Here is a 19,596-nt window from a genome sequence, read left to right on the forward strand (position 1 = left end):
ACATAAAATTTGAGAAAGCTTGTAATACAAAAAATGTTTGCAATTATCAATATAGTCAATTAACTGAGTAAGTAAGAAGATAACTATTAGTTGTTTTTTTAACCTTATTCACCTGCAGTGTCTCTTTCTTACCTTTTTATAATCTGAAGAAACTTCTTTTGCCACAAAGTACCTTTTTGTGAAACAGAAAGGTTCTTCAGATGTTAAAGGTTTTTTTATGGAACCATTTAGACAAAAAGGCATCTATTTTTTTAAGAGTGTGAATCCGTTTTAACATTTCATGTTAATGAGAGCATGCTCTCAAATTGTCTTCTTGTGAATGAATATACTTATTTATTTTTTTAACTTTGTTCTTAAATCTAATTGTTTAAGACGGTGAAAATAAAGCCTGTGACATTATAATGCATAACAAAAAAGTATAAGTGTTAATAAAGTTTGTGTTACTTTTACTTAACAATTATTCCATGATAAATGCCTAAAGTTGAAGAAGCATCAACAAACATGAAAAGAATGACTTTCTAAGGCTGCTAACCTTTTGTTTGAACTTCCTCTGTAATTCCCACCCTGAGTAAGACTATACTCTCTTCCTCTGGCATAAATACTCTTCAATAATTTAACAAATATCAATCTCTAATGAAAAAAGAACCAGTATAAGTGACATCTACCCTGTTTAAATAGTCCTTTTAATTAAAATCTTCTCAGGTTTCATTAATAAACTCATAAACCCCTCGCCTATATCACACATCTGTGTGAGAATGAGCACCAGAGAGCGCAAACACACACCCACACACACACACACACACTCACTCAATCCTAGCTGTGAAGATGAACAAAAAACAGCAGTTTACACACGTAAATCATATCATATAATCATCTTATTAACACACAATGATGAAGAAGTGTTTAAAAAGCTTGTAGGAAAAAAAACAAGATGAAAGAAACGAAACTTTGAGCATGCAGATAAAAGTTTTAAGATGATATTCGAGTCAAAATGCACACTTGAAACGTTCAGTCTTTCGCTCACCGCCAGAATCAGCGCTACGAAGAGTAAAATGCCGCAGGTTTTCGCCATTATCCTCCGCCGCTGCTGCCGTTACTCGCGGAACTTTGACACGGACTGACGAGCGGTCAGCGGCGGGCGGAGCTTCAGCACAGCACTGAAGAATGCGGCGCAGAGGGAGGGAGAGCGTCCACTGTCACACCCTATCAACACTGATAACGACACGACAAACAACAGTGCATTATGCACATAAGAACAGCCTACTATAAATAGATTAACTATTGTGTTAGTATTTGAAAAATGAAATGCATTGTCAGCCAACAGTGAACGCGTGGTTATGAACATGTCAACATGAACTATTTTTTTTTTTTTTTTTTTTTTAAATAGAACGTTCAGTGAGTTATCCGGCTTTACTAATGTTCAGTATTGGGGAAAGTTACTTTTAAAAGTAATGCATTACAACATAATTACGTTACTTAGTTACTTTTTATGGAAAGTAATACGTTACGGTACTTTTGCGTTACTTTTTAAATCTGGGCAGGGCTTGTTTGTTTGTTTTTAATATAAAAAAGTTATATTTTTGGGTAATGTAAAAGCCTTTTCACATCAAAAGCCAAAAGCCTCAGGCTTGGAGAAAAGTAAATTCAGGTCTGTAGTAGACTGAAGAAGAAAAACTCTTCAGCAATAAAAAAAAAAAGGAAAACAAATGTTAGATTATCTTGAGTAATTTTTGCTCATTAGTATGGATGAATTAGATCATCGAAGGTCGGCAGCAAAGACATCGGTTAATAAAATCGATTAAATACACAAAGGATATTTGTATTATTTAACATATTTATTTATTGGAGGTTGAATTTCACAGATTTTATTCATTTTGAAGAACACTGTATCTGTTTTTTTTAGCGAGTGAGATGAATTAAAGGGATAGTTCACCCAAAAATGAAAATTTGATGTTTATCTGCTTACCCCCAATGCATCCAAGATGTAGGTGACTTTTTTTCCTCAGAAAAACACAAACGAAGATTTTTAATGAAAACCGGTGCAGTCTGCCAGCCTTATCATGGCATGTGCACGCGCTCTAGCGTAGAATACGCAAACGACGTAAGGGGATATCAGTGAAAAGTCCCGGATGAGTTTGCGCAAGCAAACGTAATCTTTTAGCTTTAAATCGGTTTAAACAATCAGGATAAGCGCAAGTAATTACCATTTTGAATAGAGGCTATACCCACAAGCTCTGTGCACTGTGTAAACAATGAGTGTCGTATACATGCAACAGATCGCTTCCGGCGTTTGCGTATTCTACGACAGAGCGCGTTCACAAGTTACGTGACTGATGCCAAACTCGTGCTCATGACAGATGGACGTGGCTGTGTATCAAAGGTAGAAAATGATATAAATACTGTTCAGTTTCTCACAAAAACCGATCGTTTCGTGTCTTAGGACATCAATGTATCGTCGTGAGCCGCAGGGTGTAATTTGGATTTGTCTGTGCATGTTTTTGTTTACTTTTAAAGGTTTGGTGCCCATCCACGTCCATGATAAGGCTGGCAGACTGCACCGGTTTTCATTAAAAATCTTCGTTTGTGTTTTTCTGAGGAAACAAAGTCACCTACATCTTGGATGCCCTGGGGGTAAGCAGATGAACATCACATTTTCATTTTTGGGTGAACTATCCCTTTAATGCATGTTCACATCTTACTCACAATTTCTCTCAACATAAGGACAGGAGAACTTTTAATCAATAAATAGGGGAAAGTAACTGGCGTTACTTATTTGAAAAAGTTACTCAGATATTTTTTTGTTAATTAAAAAGTAATGCATTACTTTACTAGTTACTTGGAAATAGTAATATTATTACGTAACTTGCATTACTTGTATGTTACCCCAACACTGCTAATGTTCTCAAAACCTTATTTATTCTTTGTTTATTAAACGTTTTATATGCTATTTTACATGTACACGACTGAGTGCAGTAGAGACACTTTCTGCTTTTTCATCACTACACAAAAACTAGAAGCTGAAATGAAGTGATTTGTCACATGATATTTATTTTGTTTGTGTACTAAAATATCATAATTTGATAATAGCCATCAGTAGTCTATATTTTCCACAATTAGCTCGTAAACATAAGGTGCATTTTTGTCTCAATTGTACCCATATGTACAGTTACACTCTTAAAATAAAGGTGCTTCACGATGCCATAGAAGAACCTTTTCGTCTTAATGGTTCCATAAAAGAACCTTTAACGTCTGGAGAACCTTTCTGTTTCACAAAAGGTTCTTTGTGGCGAAAGAAGGTTCTTCAGATTATAAAAAGGCAATAAAGAGATGGTTCTTTAAAGTACCTTTGACTGAATGGTTCTTTGTGGAACCAAAAATGGTTCTTCTATGGCATCACTGTGAAGAACCTTTTAAAGCACCTTTATTTTTAAGAGTGTACTCCCAATTATAACGCTCTAAAGCTGGCTAACCTTTTTTTTTGCAAATGTAAAAAAGTACAAAATTATGGTTGTGCAACATTTTTTTCCCCAAATTTATTTATTTGTTTATTTATTTCAGATTCAGTTAAACAAAATAGGTACATATATTTAACACTAGAAAATATATGACAAACAGTACAGATGTAAACACAACAGTAAAAATAACAATATACATATCTATATATTCTGTAGCCCTACCTCTAAACCATACGCATCACTCAAAACTTTCAGCATTTTTACATTTTACATTTTTTATACTTACAAAATTTTCCCATAAGGTTAGAATTTACTGGTATTACTTTGCTTGTTGGGACATTTGGTCCCCATAAAGCATAGGTAACACCAGTAAACAAACACATAGCGTATGCATTTTATTTTCTATGATTGAACTGTTAGTGACCTAAAAAGGGTGTATCAACTGTACCCACTTTACCACGAGTGAAATGTACAATTTACTCTATAGTTTGGGTTAGTTGTAACCAGAGCTGGGTAGTAAATGATTACATGTAATCTGGATTATGTAATCAGATTCCAAAAATTAAGTACTTGTAATTAAAGTTACATTTTAAAATACTCACAATCAGACTACAGTTATATTATTATTATTATTGATAATTTATTGGTTCTCCTTAATTTCCCTTTTTAATCTTTTACATTTTCTTTTCTAAAATAGTAGTCATAGTCAGCTGGTGACACAGCATTTGACCACTGATTTATAAAAATCCTTTCGGGTTTAAGAAGGATGTCACTCTTTAGTTTTTTAACCATGTATTATTGTGTTTGGAAGGTTTTTTGTCTTTCAGACTTATTATTATGCATATATTAACATTATTTCTTATTTACACATAATGCAGGCATTACGAAACGTTTTGTCATCTAAACCTTATTCACTGAGATTTTAAAATAAACATTTGCATGTTCATGGTTTCTTTGATGTTGTTTTATAGTCACATTGCATGCAGGCAAATAAAAATATTTCATTTTTAGTAAGTGTTTTTTTTACATTACAGAATTTAGAAATGCCCTTGAAATGTTTTTTTAATGATTTTAAATTTACATTTGTATGATTTAATTAATTGTTAGCTTTTCATTGAACTCACAAACCCCCTGCAGTTCCTTTACGAACCCCAGTTTGGGAAACCTTGATGTAATAGAATGTTTAACACACTTTATGTTGTAAATTAAAATGAATGCAACATATTTTCTCACTCTTTGCATTTTTTTACATCACTATGGTACAAGATAATCATATTTAAATCAATGTGATAAAGTCAAAAGTAGTCTGATTATGTAACCTAAAATGTGTAATGTAATGCGTTACTGACTACAATTTTTATCATGTAATATGGAATCAGTAATGGATTACAATTTGTCAGTAATGTACCCAACTCTGGTTTTACAGTTTTTCTCAATTGCTTAAACACATTTCTTGAAATTATGCCTCTTATTTGCGAAACTCTAAACACAAATCCACAACTCCTAACTCAATTCCCCAAACTTCTTATATTGAGGTCAAAATGAAGCTCTCCACTCAAAACAACACAATCTTGCTGAAAAACCAAACTTTGCTCTCAGACATGACACACAAATCCTCAAAAACACACACACTACAACACAGTTTTACACACTGATGAGATAAATTCAAAACAATACAACCAAAACAATCCAAATAAAAAACTTTTCACATGATGAAAACAACAAATATATGCCTTTGCAAGTGTTTTATTCCTTAATTTAATGTACTGTAGAGTACAGTACAAAACAGCAAACAACAACAAAATATAATTTTTCTGCCCAGAATCCTGTCTTTGGTCTGGGACAGGCCAAAGAACCTCTTCAGCATCACAGGCTAAATTAGCCCTGGCCAGGCAGCAGGGGTCAAATCCTCTTGCATGCCTGATCCAACCCTGGCACTCATCAACTAAAATATAGGAGACTGCTTGTCTTCTTGTCCTTGCTCTTCCTCTGTCTCTTCCACGTTGTCGTCATCGTCCTCCTTCTTCTCCTCCTCTTCCTCTTTCACCTCCTACTCTTCCTCTTCAAAATTACACATTACTGTATGTGGGATACTGATTGAAAAAGACTGGATAGGATTCACAGTTACACTTGTACTGTACTAGTGGTATGAGAAAAAAAATAAAAATGCATTACAGTGTCATTGTGAAACAGCAAAGAAAAATAAATATGGGCACAAAGGTAAAAATAAAAATTAGAAAGTCTACTGTCAGATTTTGTAACTCCTGCGTTGTCCTCTGTCTATATACAGTATGCTTTCCAATTGAAGGTTCAAGAGATGTACCTTTGAGCTATTTCAGAGAACTGCTTTATCATTGGTTGATATACATTATCTTCATTAGTGAAAGTCAAGATTCACTTGAATAAATTCATGGCAAATTTATCTAATCAGTTGTATGAATGTACCAAAGCAATCACAACTTGATCAGAAGAATGAGAAGCTTTTTATGATGTGCACAAGAGACTAGATGATGTGGATGTTGAACAAGTAGTTTTGACAATTTCATTTCTGATCTGAGAAATGCACCAAAGTGACTGAGAAAAACTGTAAGCTGACTTTGGCTTCTTTTAGGTTCTGATTTGGGTGTGCTAAATTTTGACTCCTAGTGTTTCCACTTGGATAATTGTGTGCTAATTGAGCTCAAACTTCACAGATTGAGTGAACAATGTTGAATGCTTGTGCTTTCTAAATGACCACATGGTGTAAGCACTGAGAAATGTAGGGATTTGTGTGTAGAGTTTTGCAGTAACAGTTCACCAAATATAACTCATGTGTCAAAGCAGGGAATAGTGTTTATTGTTTAGGGAAATGGGTGTGCTTTTTCAAAAATGGCGTTATAGTTTTGAAATTTTAGTTCAAAAGACTGGTTATAGTGTTTTAGCAATTGAGAAAAACTGTAACACACCCTTTGGTGAAATGTAACATTATGCAACAAGGATTATGACAAAAAAAGTTTTGCAAGCTTTTTATTCAACAATGACTTTTCAACATTATTGGTATGTGTTTGTGTGTGTGTTATTAGCATCACGATAATAAAACTGAATAACGTGCATGTGTGTGTGTGTGTGTGTGTGTGTGTGTGTGTGTGTGTATGTGTGTACCTGGTATTCATCACGTTGTGGGGACCAAATGTCCCCACAAGGATAGGAATACCAGTAGATTTTGACCTTGTGGGGACATTTCTTAGGTCCCCATGAGGAAACAGGCTTATAAATCATGCACAATGAGTTTTTTTGACGAAGTAAAAGTGTGCACAATCTCCTGTGAGGGCTAGGTTTAGGTGTAGGGTAGGTGTAGGGCGATAGAAAGTACAGTTTGTACAGTATAAAAACCATTACGCCTATGGAATGTCCCCATAAAACATGTAAACCCAACATGTGTGTGTGTGTGTGTGTGTGTGTGTGTGTGTGTGTGTGTGTGTGTGTGTGTGTGTGTGTGTGTGTGTGTGTGTGTGTGTGTGTGTGTACCTGGTATTCATCACGTTGTGGGGACCAAATGTCCCCACAAGGATAGGAATACCAGTAGATTTTGACCTTGTGGGGACATTTCTCAGGTCCCCATGAGAAAACAGGCTTATAAATCATGCACAATGAGTTTTTTGAGGAAGTAAAAGTGTGCACAATCTCCTGTGAGGGCTAGGTTTAGGTGTAGGGTGTAGGGCGATAGAAAGTACGGTTTGTACAGTATAAAAACCATTACGCCTATGGAATGTCCCCATAAAACATGTAAACCCAACATGTGTGTGTGTGTGTGTGTGTGTGTGTGTGTGTGTGTGTGTGTGTGTGTGTGTGTGTGTGTGTGTGTGTTTAAGCATGTTTTTTTACTGTCAGACACAGTAATTGAATATGATAAAATTGAACTTGAACACTTGAACATTTAAAGACACCCCTCGGTTTAGGACATTAGCACTAACAACGTGTGTGAAAGATATCACAGACACACAATAAACATGATTTAACTTGATGAGTTTAACTATAAAGAAGAGACTGCCATCACAAAAAAGTATAAAAGTTATTTTTTACCCAAAAATTAAATTTTCTGCTCTACAATCTGCTGTAATTCCTCATTTGAATTCATTATGGAATAAGGACTAAACCAATGTGTGAAGTGAATTAAGTAATTTATATCTTGTTCCTTATTTGAGAAATTGGAACTGTTACAACCTCTAAGTCAGATCTAACGTTTTTAAATGTTACTATTTATTTCAGAATGTTCAGAGAACATTCAAAAGTAACATTTCCATGATGTGCCCAACATTCTAAAATGGAATGTTACCTTAACGTTTGCAACTTTTTTTTCTGGAATGTTCAGAGAACACAAACCCACAAAAATCTTTTTTTTATTTTTTTGCAGTGTATTGCTTTAGTTATTCATTGCTCTTCTTTGACATTCTTATGTCCTTGGTAACCAAACCACTAACTTTAGACAAAACCAATGAATAACCATTAGTGTGAAATGCTGTGTTGAAAACAGGACAGAGTCGTTTTCCCCCCACCTTTTCTGCCTGGATTTATTGGCATTAGTGTGTAAATCATTTGTCTGCTCTGTGTAATTACTCCTCTGTAAGAGATAAAACTCAAAGCATTAATGAGTTTAAGTGTGTGTTGAATTTTCTTATTTGAAAACAGACATTTCTAATAAAACAGAGGTTTAGTGCCCCAAATATGATTATCTTCTGGGCCATTTTTACTAAACCGTAACCCTGAAACATAAAAGCAGTCTTAAAGGAGTAGTTCACTTTCAGAACAACAATTTACAAATAATTTATTCACCTCCTTGTCATCCAAGATGTTTATGTCTTTTTTTCTTCTTTTTAAAATCAGAGCACCATTTAAGTCCATTATATGGACTTTTTATTAAATTTCCAGATATGTTCATCTCAAAAACATTTCTTAATTTCTTGATGACTGAAGAAAAAACACGTAAATATCTTGGATGACAAGGGGGTGAGTAAATTAAATGTAAATTGTTGTTCTGAAAGTGAACTACTCCTTTAAGTAGCACAGGTATATTTGTAGCAATAGCCAAAAATACACTGTATGGGTCAAAATGATAGATTTTTCTTTAATGCCAAAAAATCATTAGGATAAATAAAGATCTTCCTACCAGAAATATATATGAACATCATTTTTGATTAGTAATATGCATTGCTAAGAACTTCATTTGGACAACTTTAAAGGGAAATTTCTTAATATTTCGATATATATATATTTTTTTTAGATTTATAAATAGTTGTATCTCGGCCAAATATTGTATTATCCTAACAAACATCAACGGAAAGTTTATTAATTCAGCTTTCAGATTCTAATTCTTTAAATAAATAAAAAAGACTCTTATGACTAGGTCCAGGGTCACAAATATAAAGGCAGGTACTGTATTTATTTGCATGTATGAAATTTGTATTATAAAGAAAATAAAATAATGTACCTTTATCTGTCATTCTAACTAAAGTCATGATAAAATCTAGCCATATTAAAATATTAGAGAAACATTTTGATTTAATTTCACATTTGTTTCTATAGATCTTTTCACAATAAATATCATTCAAAATGTTTAATTTAGAATACATCTGTCCTGGTTTATAAGTAGACATAAGTACACTGCACATGTGAAAGTATAAATTGAACACCTACAGACTTTAAAGGAACATTTCCCCAGTGTTTATATGAGAATCAGCATTAATGTGTTAAATGAAGTCAGAATACTTTTTGAAGTACAAACACTGTGAAAATGACCGTTTTAAATGACAAACTCCTGTAATGTAAAATATTAAAGGGGTCATCGGATGCCCATTTTCCACAAGTTCATATGATTCTTTAGGGTCTTAATGAAAAGTCTCTAATAGACTTTGGTTAACAATTCTCAATAGTGGTGTAAAAAAACACCCTTTTAACTTGTCAAAATCAGCTCTGCAAAATATTAGCTCATTATATTGCATGGTCCTTTAAATGCAAATGAGCTCTGCTCGCCCCGCCCCTCTCTGATGTGGGATTACGAGCTGTAATGTTTACTTTAGCCACATTTAGTAGCGTTTATTGGTGAAACTTGCCAACAAGCACATTATTAAGAAAGGCCATTTGCAAAGATGCCTAAAAAACCCTTATACTCACGTCTGCTGTGGGTGAAGCTGCATCACGAATGATTCACACGAACATAGACGCATATGTAGATTGGGATCGGGATTAAAAATGAAAGTAACATTATCCTCTGCGTCTTAATCGGCTCAGATGTCGGGAGTAAATAACTACAGCTATGTTCATTATTACATCCAATAACAGAACACCTCAATCGCTCAATTAGAGTCTTCCTCTGCACCTGAGTCACACAATGGCGCTCCTATTTGGACTGTTTCAGCTCAGGGAGGGCGGGGCTAAGGTAAGGCGCTCATGTCAATCAACTATCATGGGAGTGGCCTCTGTCTGTGTTTCGCCACTCCCACAAGAAGCTGAGAATGAGCTGATTTTAAAAAGGGGATATAACTTTTAAAGATTACATTTTTTTTTATCATTGTACGGTGGTTGTGCACACAAACTACCAACACACATTAATGCTCAAACAGCATGGAAAAGTAAGCTTTGCATCCAGTGACCCCTTTAACACTGAAAGGACATTCAATTGATGAGAAGAGAGCTACAAATTTAACACTGAATCACTGTTAAAGGTATTTGCCTGCCTACTGTACAATCCTATCCTCACCCTAAATCACGTCAGCATGCAAAAGAAATCCAACAAACACTTGAATTGTTTCTACTACATTTTACCAAACGAAAGATAAGAAGATAAGGCACCCACTACTTGCTCTTACAATGTTTTTGGCCAGAATGACTGGAAATGAAGTCTTTCGTAAGTGCGAGGGAGGAAAGAAGTCACCGGAACAATGAGAATAAATGACTTTCTAGACCGCAACTAGTGGGAGGGTATTTCAATGAGGGACCAAGTTCAAGTTAAAACTAGTCTGATTTTTTTTTTAAGGAAATGAAGAGCATTTCTGTCTTTAATTCATTCGGAAAGTTATGTGAGTTGTGCAAATAAATATAAAGAGCAAACTATATTTTCTTTCATGAATCAAATCCTGAATAGAAAACTTGAATTTTAACAGATTAAAAAAACTGTCATCATTTATTCACCTTCATATTTCTTTCTTACTTTTGAAGAATTTTGGAACCCAAACACTTGAGTAGCCATTGACTTCCACAGTACAGAAAAAGATATACAATGGAAGTCAATGGCAACTCTTTGGTTTACCAACATTTTTCAAAGTAACTTCTTTTGTGTTTGGAAGAAAAAAAAAGAAGCTCATGCAGGTTTGTAACAACATTATGGTGAGGAAATTGATGACAGAATTATCATTTTCATCATGGGTGAACTATACCTTTAAATACACACTAATTAGGTTAGCTTGAGAAAGCCAACTTACTGAAATGCTATGTAAACTTAATATTCTTCCTCTTCTGTTACTAAATTGATCAACTCTATCTTCTCCTCGAGCTTTAACTCTACAAACTCCAAACTCAGCTCAGATCTTCAGACTGATCTCACCAGGTGTGCTGTATCTTTTCTAACTGATCGGACTTAACGATTAAAACTGGGGAAAATCCCATAGACTTACATTGAGGGAATGTTCAAATCATAGACATATATATACGTAGATGCCTCATTAGCGACTGTTTCTATGGGCCTTTATACGTAAGCTGTCCGCCATTTTGCAGCGGTCCACTTGACGTCATTCACCATAGCAATCACTGAATATTCGAAATGCCACAGTCCTGCACAGCCGTTGGTTTGCGAACCTACAGTATGATGAATGACGTCAAGTGGACCGTTTCAATATGGCGGACGCATCTACGTGCTTGGAGCGGTCCAATGGGGCATCTACGTATATTTATCTATGGTTCAAATGATCAACACTATTCAAACTCCAACTGACAAAACTCCCACAATCAATTTAAACTCATTCAAACTCATTTAAACTAACTTAGTAATCATGCTAGAAACTTGCTAGTAACATGCTAATCATGCTATCAACATGCAAGCAACATGTTAATCATGCTAGTAACTGAGTAATCAACATGCTAGCATGCTAGTAACATGCTAATCGTGATAAAATCATGCTAGAATCAAGTTAACAACATGCTAGTACCTTGTTAATCATGCTAACAACATGCTAGTAACATGCTACTCAAGCTAGTAACATGCTAATTACTTGCTAACATGGTAGTAATCATGTTAGAAACATGTTAATCATGTTGGAAACATGCTAATTATGTTAGAATCATGATATCAATATGCAAGTAGGATGCTAATCATGCTAGCAACATGCTAGTAACTGAGTAATCATGCTAGCTACATTCTAGTAACCTGTTAATCATGCTAGCAAAATGCCAGTAACATGCTAATCGTGATAAAATCATGCTAGCAACATGCTAGTAACATGTTAAAACATGCTAATTATGCTAAGAACATGTGATTGTGATAACATCATGCTAGTAATGCTAGTAACATGCTAATCATGCTAACAAAATGCCATTAACTTGCAAATTATGTTAAAACATGCTAGCAACATGCTAGTAACATGCTAATCGTGATAGAATCATGTTAGCAACATGCTAGTAAAATGGTAATCATGCTACAATATGCTAGTAACTTGCAAATGATCGTAACAACATACTAGTAACATGCTAGCAACATGCTAGTAACATGATAATTATGTTAAAATCATGCTATCAACATGCACGTAGGATGCTAATCATGGTAGCAACATGCTAGTAATTGAGTAATCATGCTAGCAACATGCTAGCATACTAGTAACATGCTAATTGTGATAAAATCATGCTAGAAACATGTTAACAACATGCTAGTAACTTGTTAATAATGCTAACAACATGCTGGTAACATGCTACTCATGCTAGTAACATGATAATAACGTGGTAACATGCTAGTAAAATGCTAATCATGTTAGAAACATGCTAATTATGTTAGAATCATGTTATCAACATGCGAGTAACATGATAATCATGCTATCAACATGCTAGTAACTGAGCAATCATGCTAGCAACATGCTAATCGTGATAAAATCAAGTAACATGTTAATCATGCTAACAACATGCCAGTAAATTGAATTTTTAAAAAAATATGCTAGCAACATGCTAGTAACAGGCTAATCGTGATAAAATCATGCTAGCAACATGATAGTAAAATGCTAATCATGCTAGAATCATGCTACAACATGCAAAGTACAACATGCTAATGACATGGTAATCATGCTATTAACTTGCTAATTATGATAACAACATGCTAGTAACTTACTAATCATGCAATCAACATACTAATCATGCTGAAAATGTGCTAACAAGCTAGTAACATGTTAATCGTGTTGTAAACATGCTAACGACATGCTAATCATGCTAACAGCGTGCTAATAACAGGCTAATCATGATAAAATTGTGCGAGCAACATGTCAGTAACTTGCAAATGATGTTAAAAACATGCTATCGACATGCTAATCGTGAAAGAATCATGTTAACAACATGCTAATCATGCTAGAATCATCCTACAACATGCTAGTAACTTGCAAATGATGGTAACAATATGCTAGTAACATGCTAATCATGCTAGAATCATGCTACAACATGCTAGTAACTTGCAAATGATGATACGATATGCTAGTAACATGCTAGCAACATGCTAGTAACATGCTAATCATACTAGGAACGTGCAAACATGCTAATAACATGTTAATCGTGTTGTAAACATGCTAATGACATGCTAATCATGCTAACAGCGTCCTAGTAACAGGCTAAACGTGATAAAATCATGCTAGCAACATGTCAGTAACTTGCAAATGATGTTAAAACATGTTAATCATGAAAGAATCATGTTAGCAACATGCTAATCATGCTAGAATCATGCTACAACATGCTAGTAACTTGCAAATGATGATAACAATATGCTAGTAACATGTTAGCAACATGCTAATAACATGTTAATCATGTGGTAAACATGCTAGTAACATGCTAATCATGCTAGAAACGTGCTAACATGCTAATAACATGTTAATCGTGTTTTAAACATGCTAATGACATGCTAATCATGCTAACAGCGTGCTAGTAACAGGCTAGTCGTGATAAAATCGTGCTAGCAACATGTCAGTAACTTGCAAATGATGTTAAAAAATGCTAGAAACATGCTAATCATGAAAGAATCATGTTAGCAACATGCTAATCATGCTAGAATCATGCTACAACATGCTAGTAACTTGCAAATGATGGTAACAATATGTTAGTAACATGCTAGCAACATGTTAGTAACATGCTAATCAAGCTAGAAACATGCAAGCATGCTAATAACATGTTAATTATGCTGGAAGCATGCTAGCAACATGCTAGTAACATGCCAACCATGCTAGAATCTTGCTACAACATGCTAGTAACTTGCAAATGATGGTAACAATATGCTAGTAACATGTTAATCATGCTAGAATCATGCTACAACATGCTAGTAACTTGCAAATGATGATAACAATATGCTAGTAACATGCTAGCAACATGCTAGTAACATGCTAACCATGCTAGGAACGTGCAAACATGCTAATAACATGTTAATTATGCTGTAAGCATGCTAGCAACATGATAATAATGCTAGCAACTTTCTGGTCCGGCTTTCTCAATCCAACTTAACGTTTTAAATCTAGTTTCATCTTTGGTAACCCTGCTGAAAAAAACAGCATATGCTGGTTAGGTATGTTTTGGTGCTGGGATGCTGGTTTTAGCTGGTTTATGCTGGTCCTTTGCTGGTTTCTGCTGGTTTCTGCTGGTCATGTTGCTGGTCAAGGACCAGCATAAACCAGCAACATAACCAGCATAAACCAGCAAGGGACCAGCATAAACCAGCAAAGGACCAGCATATACCAGCTAAAACCAGCATCCCAGCACCAAAACATACCTAACCAGCATATGCTGTTTTTTTCAGCAGGGAAAGCATTAATCACAACACAATGATCCACTTTAGACATTCTACAAAGTAATTTTGCAACCAACTAGAAGTCAATAGAGTATTAGACTGTCTGCTTATTATCCACTAACAGTCTACTAATACTCTAATGAGAGTTAGCTGACATAGTCGCAAAAGATACAGTTAATAGAAAGTCTAAAGCAGATGTAAAATAAACTGTAACCCAATCATTTTAGCTGCACATAAAAGAACCTAAATCTGAAATATTAAAATACTGAAGCTCTCAAATGTGTAATATTATACCATACTTAATATAGGCCTACCACAGATTTACTCTTATGCAAATCCCATGCTTTTAATTAAACTTGACATGAAATGGAAATTGTGAAAAATTCAAAGTTGAATTATTACTGAATTCATTGTTGAACTGCCTTTAACTGAAAATTGATTGTTTACAATAATGCGTTACTTACACACTATTGTGCTGTTTGAATACTGTGCAGTTGCTTTGACACAATCTGTATTGTTAAAAGCGCTATACAAATAAAGGTGACTTGACTTGACTTGACTTTAAAAGAAAATTGAAATGCGATACCAGACTGTGTTCTTGTAAAAGAGTCTCGTGAAAATTCACTGTGTTTCTTCTCTCTTTAAACAACAAGTTAATAATTAACCCCCAATCAGCTAGAGAAGATAAGAGCTCCACTAACACTGAGTCTCTGTTTCTACTCATCTTGACATTGAATTTGGCTTTATTTTAAACTGATACAGTTGACAAGAGTGTCATTTATTGATGCAGATGATCAGATTCAATGCTAAACCTTCTTTAGACCAAACTAACAGGCGGATAAATCTCTAGTCAGTTCCGGGATTCATAAATCAAGAGGTTTTTAGTGCAGGGAATCCAGCAGGGTGGACGAGACAACAGCCGTCAGATTGCACGGTGTATGATAATGATAAGACGGTGGGTTAGTCATCTGTGTTCTGTGGAAAGGTGGGAACTCAGCTTACAATTATTTTGACCCTTTGAACTTCTAGTCTGTGTGCATGACCGCAGCTCTGGTGTGAGTCACTACATGAGGAGCTGCTACACCCAGTTCACTCCTATCAATGTCTATCAAAGACATAAAACCCAGGTAGGTTTATTACAGCTGCTCACATGGTTGTGTATTTAAGAAGAAGGGTGCCATTTTTATGGTTTTAATTTGTTGTGAACTTCAATTTGTGAGTGTTGCATCAAAGTTATCTTTTTAAAGTTTGCTAAATTTCACAAACAATCACAAAAAAAGAAAAAAGTAACAGGTCATGTTGAATGTGAAGTTTTTCTGTAGAAATAATGGTTTCATGTAAAATGTACTATTGTTTATATATATATATATATATATATATATATATATATATATATATATATATACTGTGCATATATTTTTTTTGAATTTTGAAAATCTGTTTATTTGTAACCATATGCATACACAGTTGTAATGTGAATAAATGAGTAAAACATAACTAATAGTTATCATCTAACTTACCCAGAATATTGATCATTTTTTGTATTACATGTTTTTTTTAAATGTTAGGTTTAAGTATGCACATGAGGACGTATTTATTGAAATATGCACTAATTTACATTTCCAGTACAAAAATCGTAACACTGGATGAAGTCAGTCGAAATTCATGTTTAATTTTTTTACATATTAGAGTCAAATGTTTTTACAGTGGAGGGGATTTGGGGTATCTAATTTTTTACTCCATAAAAAAAAAAAAAAAAATTTGAACAGACAGAAAATCATGCATTTTTTATGTAACCATGTAATTTTTGGACAGAGTAAAATGTATAAAATCAAGCTAATTATATGTGAACAAATCCCTCTGTAAAATCCTTCAGGATATGCTCAGGAATAAAAACGTAAAGTTTGGTGTGTCTAAGTGCAACTGAAGTGGAGATTTATGGCTCAGTGTAGGAGAAAAAAACTCATTTGGAGAAAACAGCCACATATTAAAAATATGGATTGTAATTGAAATCTATTGACACAAAGTGCTATAAAATAAACACTTAACAGTGTCTTTCAGATGTTTTCTGAAAAAACACTTTATGAAAAAGCAAAAAGCCCAAAATCTCAAATTTGACAGGTGCATGAAAAACAGCATTTTTTGCCGTCAGTGTCTCCCACCTTAAAATAAGAAATAATTGTAAAATGTATTGTGTCGACTTATTCTCATAATTGCAACTTTATGTGCAAGAAGGTCAGAAGACTTAGGCATTTGTGGAACTTGAGTACAAATCAATAGTCAGATACAACTTCTGTGTGCTGTTCTTTGTGTATCAAGTAGTTTTGTCTTAATTGTTTACACACTTTTTTTTTGTTCACACACTTAAAATATTAAGGTAATTTGCTGTAAAGCAAGTTTGAGTTTATTCAACTTTAGTAGATGGAAGTTGTGCCAATTCATATATAAAAGTTCACTAAGACTACTTGTTTAAGTGAAGTGAGCTGCTAGACCAGTTTCTTCATATCAAATGATATCTGCCATTTGATATGATGCAATTTCCCTTTTGCAACTTTCATTTAAAGGGCCAGTAGTTGAATATAACAGAGTGGACAGTATTTTGAGGGACAAGCTAAAAACCTTAGATATTTTTTCATTAAATGAATTAAATAAATGTAACACTTGGAAAATATACAGTATATACATCAGAGAAAAGTATAACAAACAACGTGAAAATAATCTAAAAAAAAAAAAAAAAAATGCTTATATTAAGTGTTGTATTTAACATCAAAATGCCAGACACAGGCCTGGGGACTGGTTTAAAATGCTGTAAAATGTTTAGAATTATTCAATAATAATAATAATAATAATAATAATAATAATAATAATAATAATAAAAACTCAAATAAGCTTAAAGGTCAAAGTGTGTTATTTATGTCAAAGACAACTTTAAAATTAAAACAATAATTGATGTTTTTGAACCTTTACTGGGGACACAAAAGGCACCAAATCGCAGAAATGATCCAGATATAGTGTGAATGATATGTAACTAAATTCTGAATATACAGTTGATAGATGCAACTGTTTTTTTTTTTTGTTTTTTTTTTGGTTAAATGGGGATTGCGAAACAAAATTACTGAAGAGCACTACCGCCACCTTCTGCTGGGTTGGTGCTGAAACACTTTATTTTTCTCTGAATCAGTCAGCTGGGATACTTCATGTTCAGCTTCTTGAGGGTTACAAAGGCTAAAGACCTATTGTCAGTGTTGTGAAATGCATTGCAATATGATCAAACCAGTACAGTAGGAGAACCCTGAAAATATTGAGTAGCTACATAAAAGGAAAACGCTTCATGCTTTTAATTTGAACTAGTAAAGACATGAGCCGCCCTAACCTGTAAGTGGCATATTGGTGCCATAGCAGCTGGAATCTCCTGTCAAATAAAACTAGACAGATGTTAATAAGCTACTGAATGAATTCTGAGCATATGTCTGAATGGTCACATTTTTTTTTCCTGAGTTCCAGTCACTCCATGAAAATAACAAATTAAAAATATTACTTGGTGAAGGACCTACTTCCTCTTTTGTAGCACATCATATCTATAAATGCTACAAACTAAGAAGTAAAGCATGAACACATCTGCATTGGTAGAACCATTAATGTTTATATAAATATACTGTATGGATGTATTCTGTGTGTATTTTGTTATATATATGAATGTGTAATATATGTACTTTTGTTTTGGCAATGCTTTGGCAATAAGTATGTCATGCCAATAAAGAAATATGAACTGAATATGATTTTGATGCAACTAATTTTTCCCTCCTCTTGTCTCCCTCTGCTGGTGACCTTTGTGAATGTCGATGAGATGAGTAACATTTTATTTATTTGTTTTTTTTTTTCTTTTTTTTTCTTCCAGTTTAGCTTTCAGAAGGGAACCAAAAAGATTATATTCTTGAAAATTAAATATCTTGTTGAAAGTTTTTATTAAAGACAATAACAAGTGTATTTAATACTGCACAAACAATAAAATAAAATAAAATGTAAACAACTACACATAATGCTTTTAATGTATCTATTTATAATACCATCAGTTAAAATACAAATACAAATTAAATGCCGGTTTAGTAAAATGGCAAATTACAGATGCTAACTGAATTAGAAAATCAATTTTGCTATATATATATATTTTTTTTTTTAGTTTTTTTTTTTTTAGTTTTATACATAATCTAAAAAAATAAGGACAATATTTCGCTGTGATACAAATAATTTTTAAAACTAGAATCTGAGGGTGCAAGAAAAAAAATTCAAATTTGAAGAAAATCTCCTTTAAACTTGTCCAAATTAAGTTCTTATCAAAGCATATTACTAAAAAAAAATCTTCATGGCGCATAATCTTTACTTAAGGCAAGACACTACAGGTGAATAGGGTAAAACAACTAATAGTTCTCGCCTTACTTACACAGTTAATTGATTACACTGATAATTGCAAACATATTTTGTATTACAAGTTTTTCTAAAATGTTAGGTATAAATAAGCAAATGAGACATTATTTAATGAAATATGCACTAATTTGTATTAATTTGCATACATTTCTAGCACAAAAATCAAAACACTGAAATCAGTTTCAGAATTCTTGTTTAATTTTTTTTGACGTATTAGAGTCAAATGTTTTTACAGAGGGAATTTTGAGTATCTCATTTTGTCACATAATTCAGAAAATACTAAGACAAAAAAAATTATATATATATATATATATATATATATATATATATATATATATTTACAATTTTTGGGGGAAATAAAAAGTTTGTATAAAATCAAGCAAATTATATATGAACAAATCCCTCTGCAGAAACCTTCAGGATATAGACAGGAATTAAAATGTAAAGTTTGATGTGTGTAAGTGCTACTGAAGTGGAGATTTATGGCTCAGTGTAGGAGAAAAAACTCTTGGCCTTTAAAAATATGTATTGTAATTGAAATCTATAGACATAGATAGATAAAGTTCTATAAAAGAAACACTTAATAGTGTTTTTTTGGGTGTTTTATTCCCACTAGCCTGAGAAAAAAACAAAAAACAAAAACACTTTAGGAAACACCAAAAAGCCCAAAATCTCAAACTTGACAGATGCATGAAACAACAGTCTCCCCTTAATATC

General features: G+C 33.5%; 1 protein-coding gene across 1 annotated transcript in view; it reads right to left on the reverse strand.

The window, feature by feature from the left end:
- Positions 1-1,127, reverse strand: part of dsg2l (desmoglein 2 like) — a 52,824-nt gene extending 51,697 nt beyond the window's left edge. The window contains exon 1 of the mRNA XM_073849292.1: positions 1,025-1,127. Within this exon, the coding sequence (XP_073705393.1) occupies positions 1,025-1,072 (48 nt within the window). The 5' untranslated portion in view covers positions 1,073-1,127. The remainder of the gene's footprint in view (positions 1-1,024) is intronic.
- Positions 1,128-19,596: the final 18,469 nt, after the last annotated feature.

This window comes from Garra rufa, chromosome 10 (assembly GCF_049309525.1).
Source record: "Garra rufa chromosome 10, GarRuf1.0, whole genome shotgun sequence".
NCBI classification, from domain to species: Eukaryota; Metazoa; Chordata; class Actinopteri; order Cypriniformes; family Cyprinidae; genus Garra; species Garra rufa.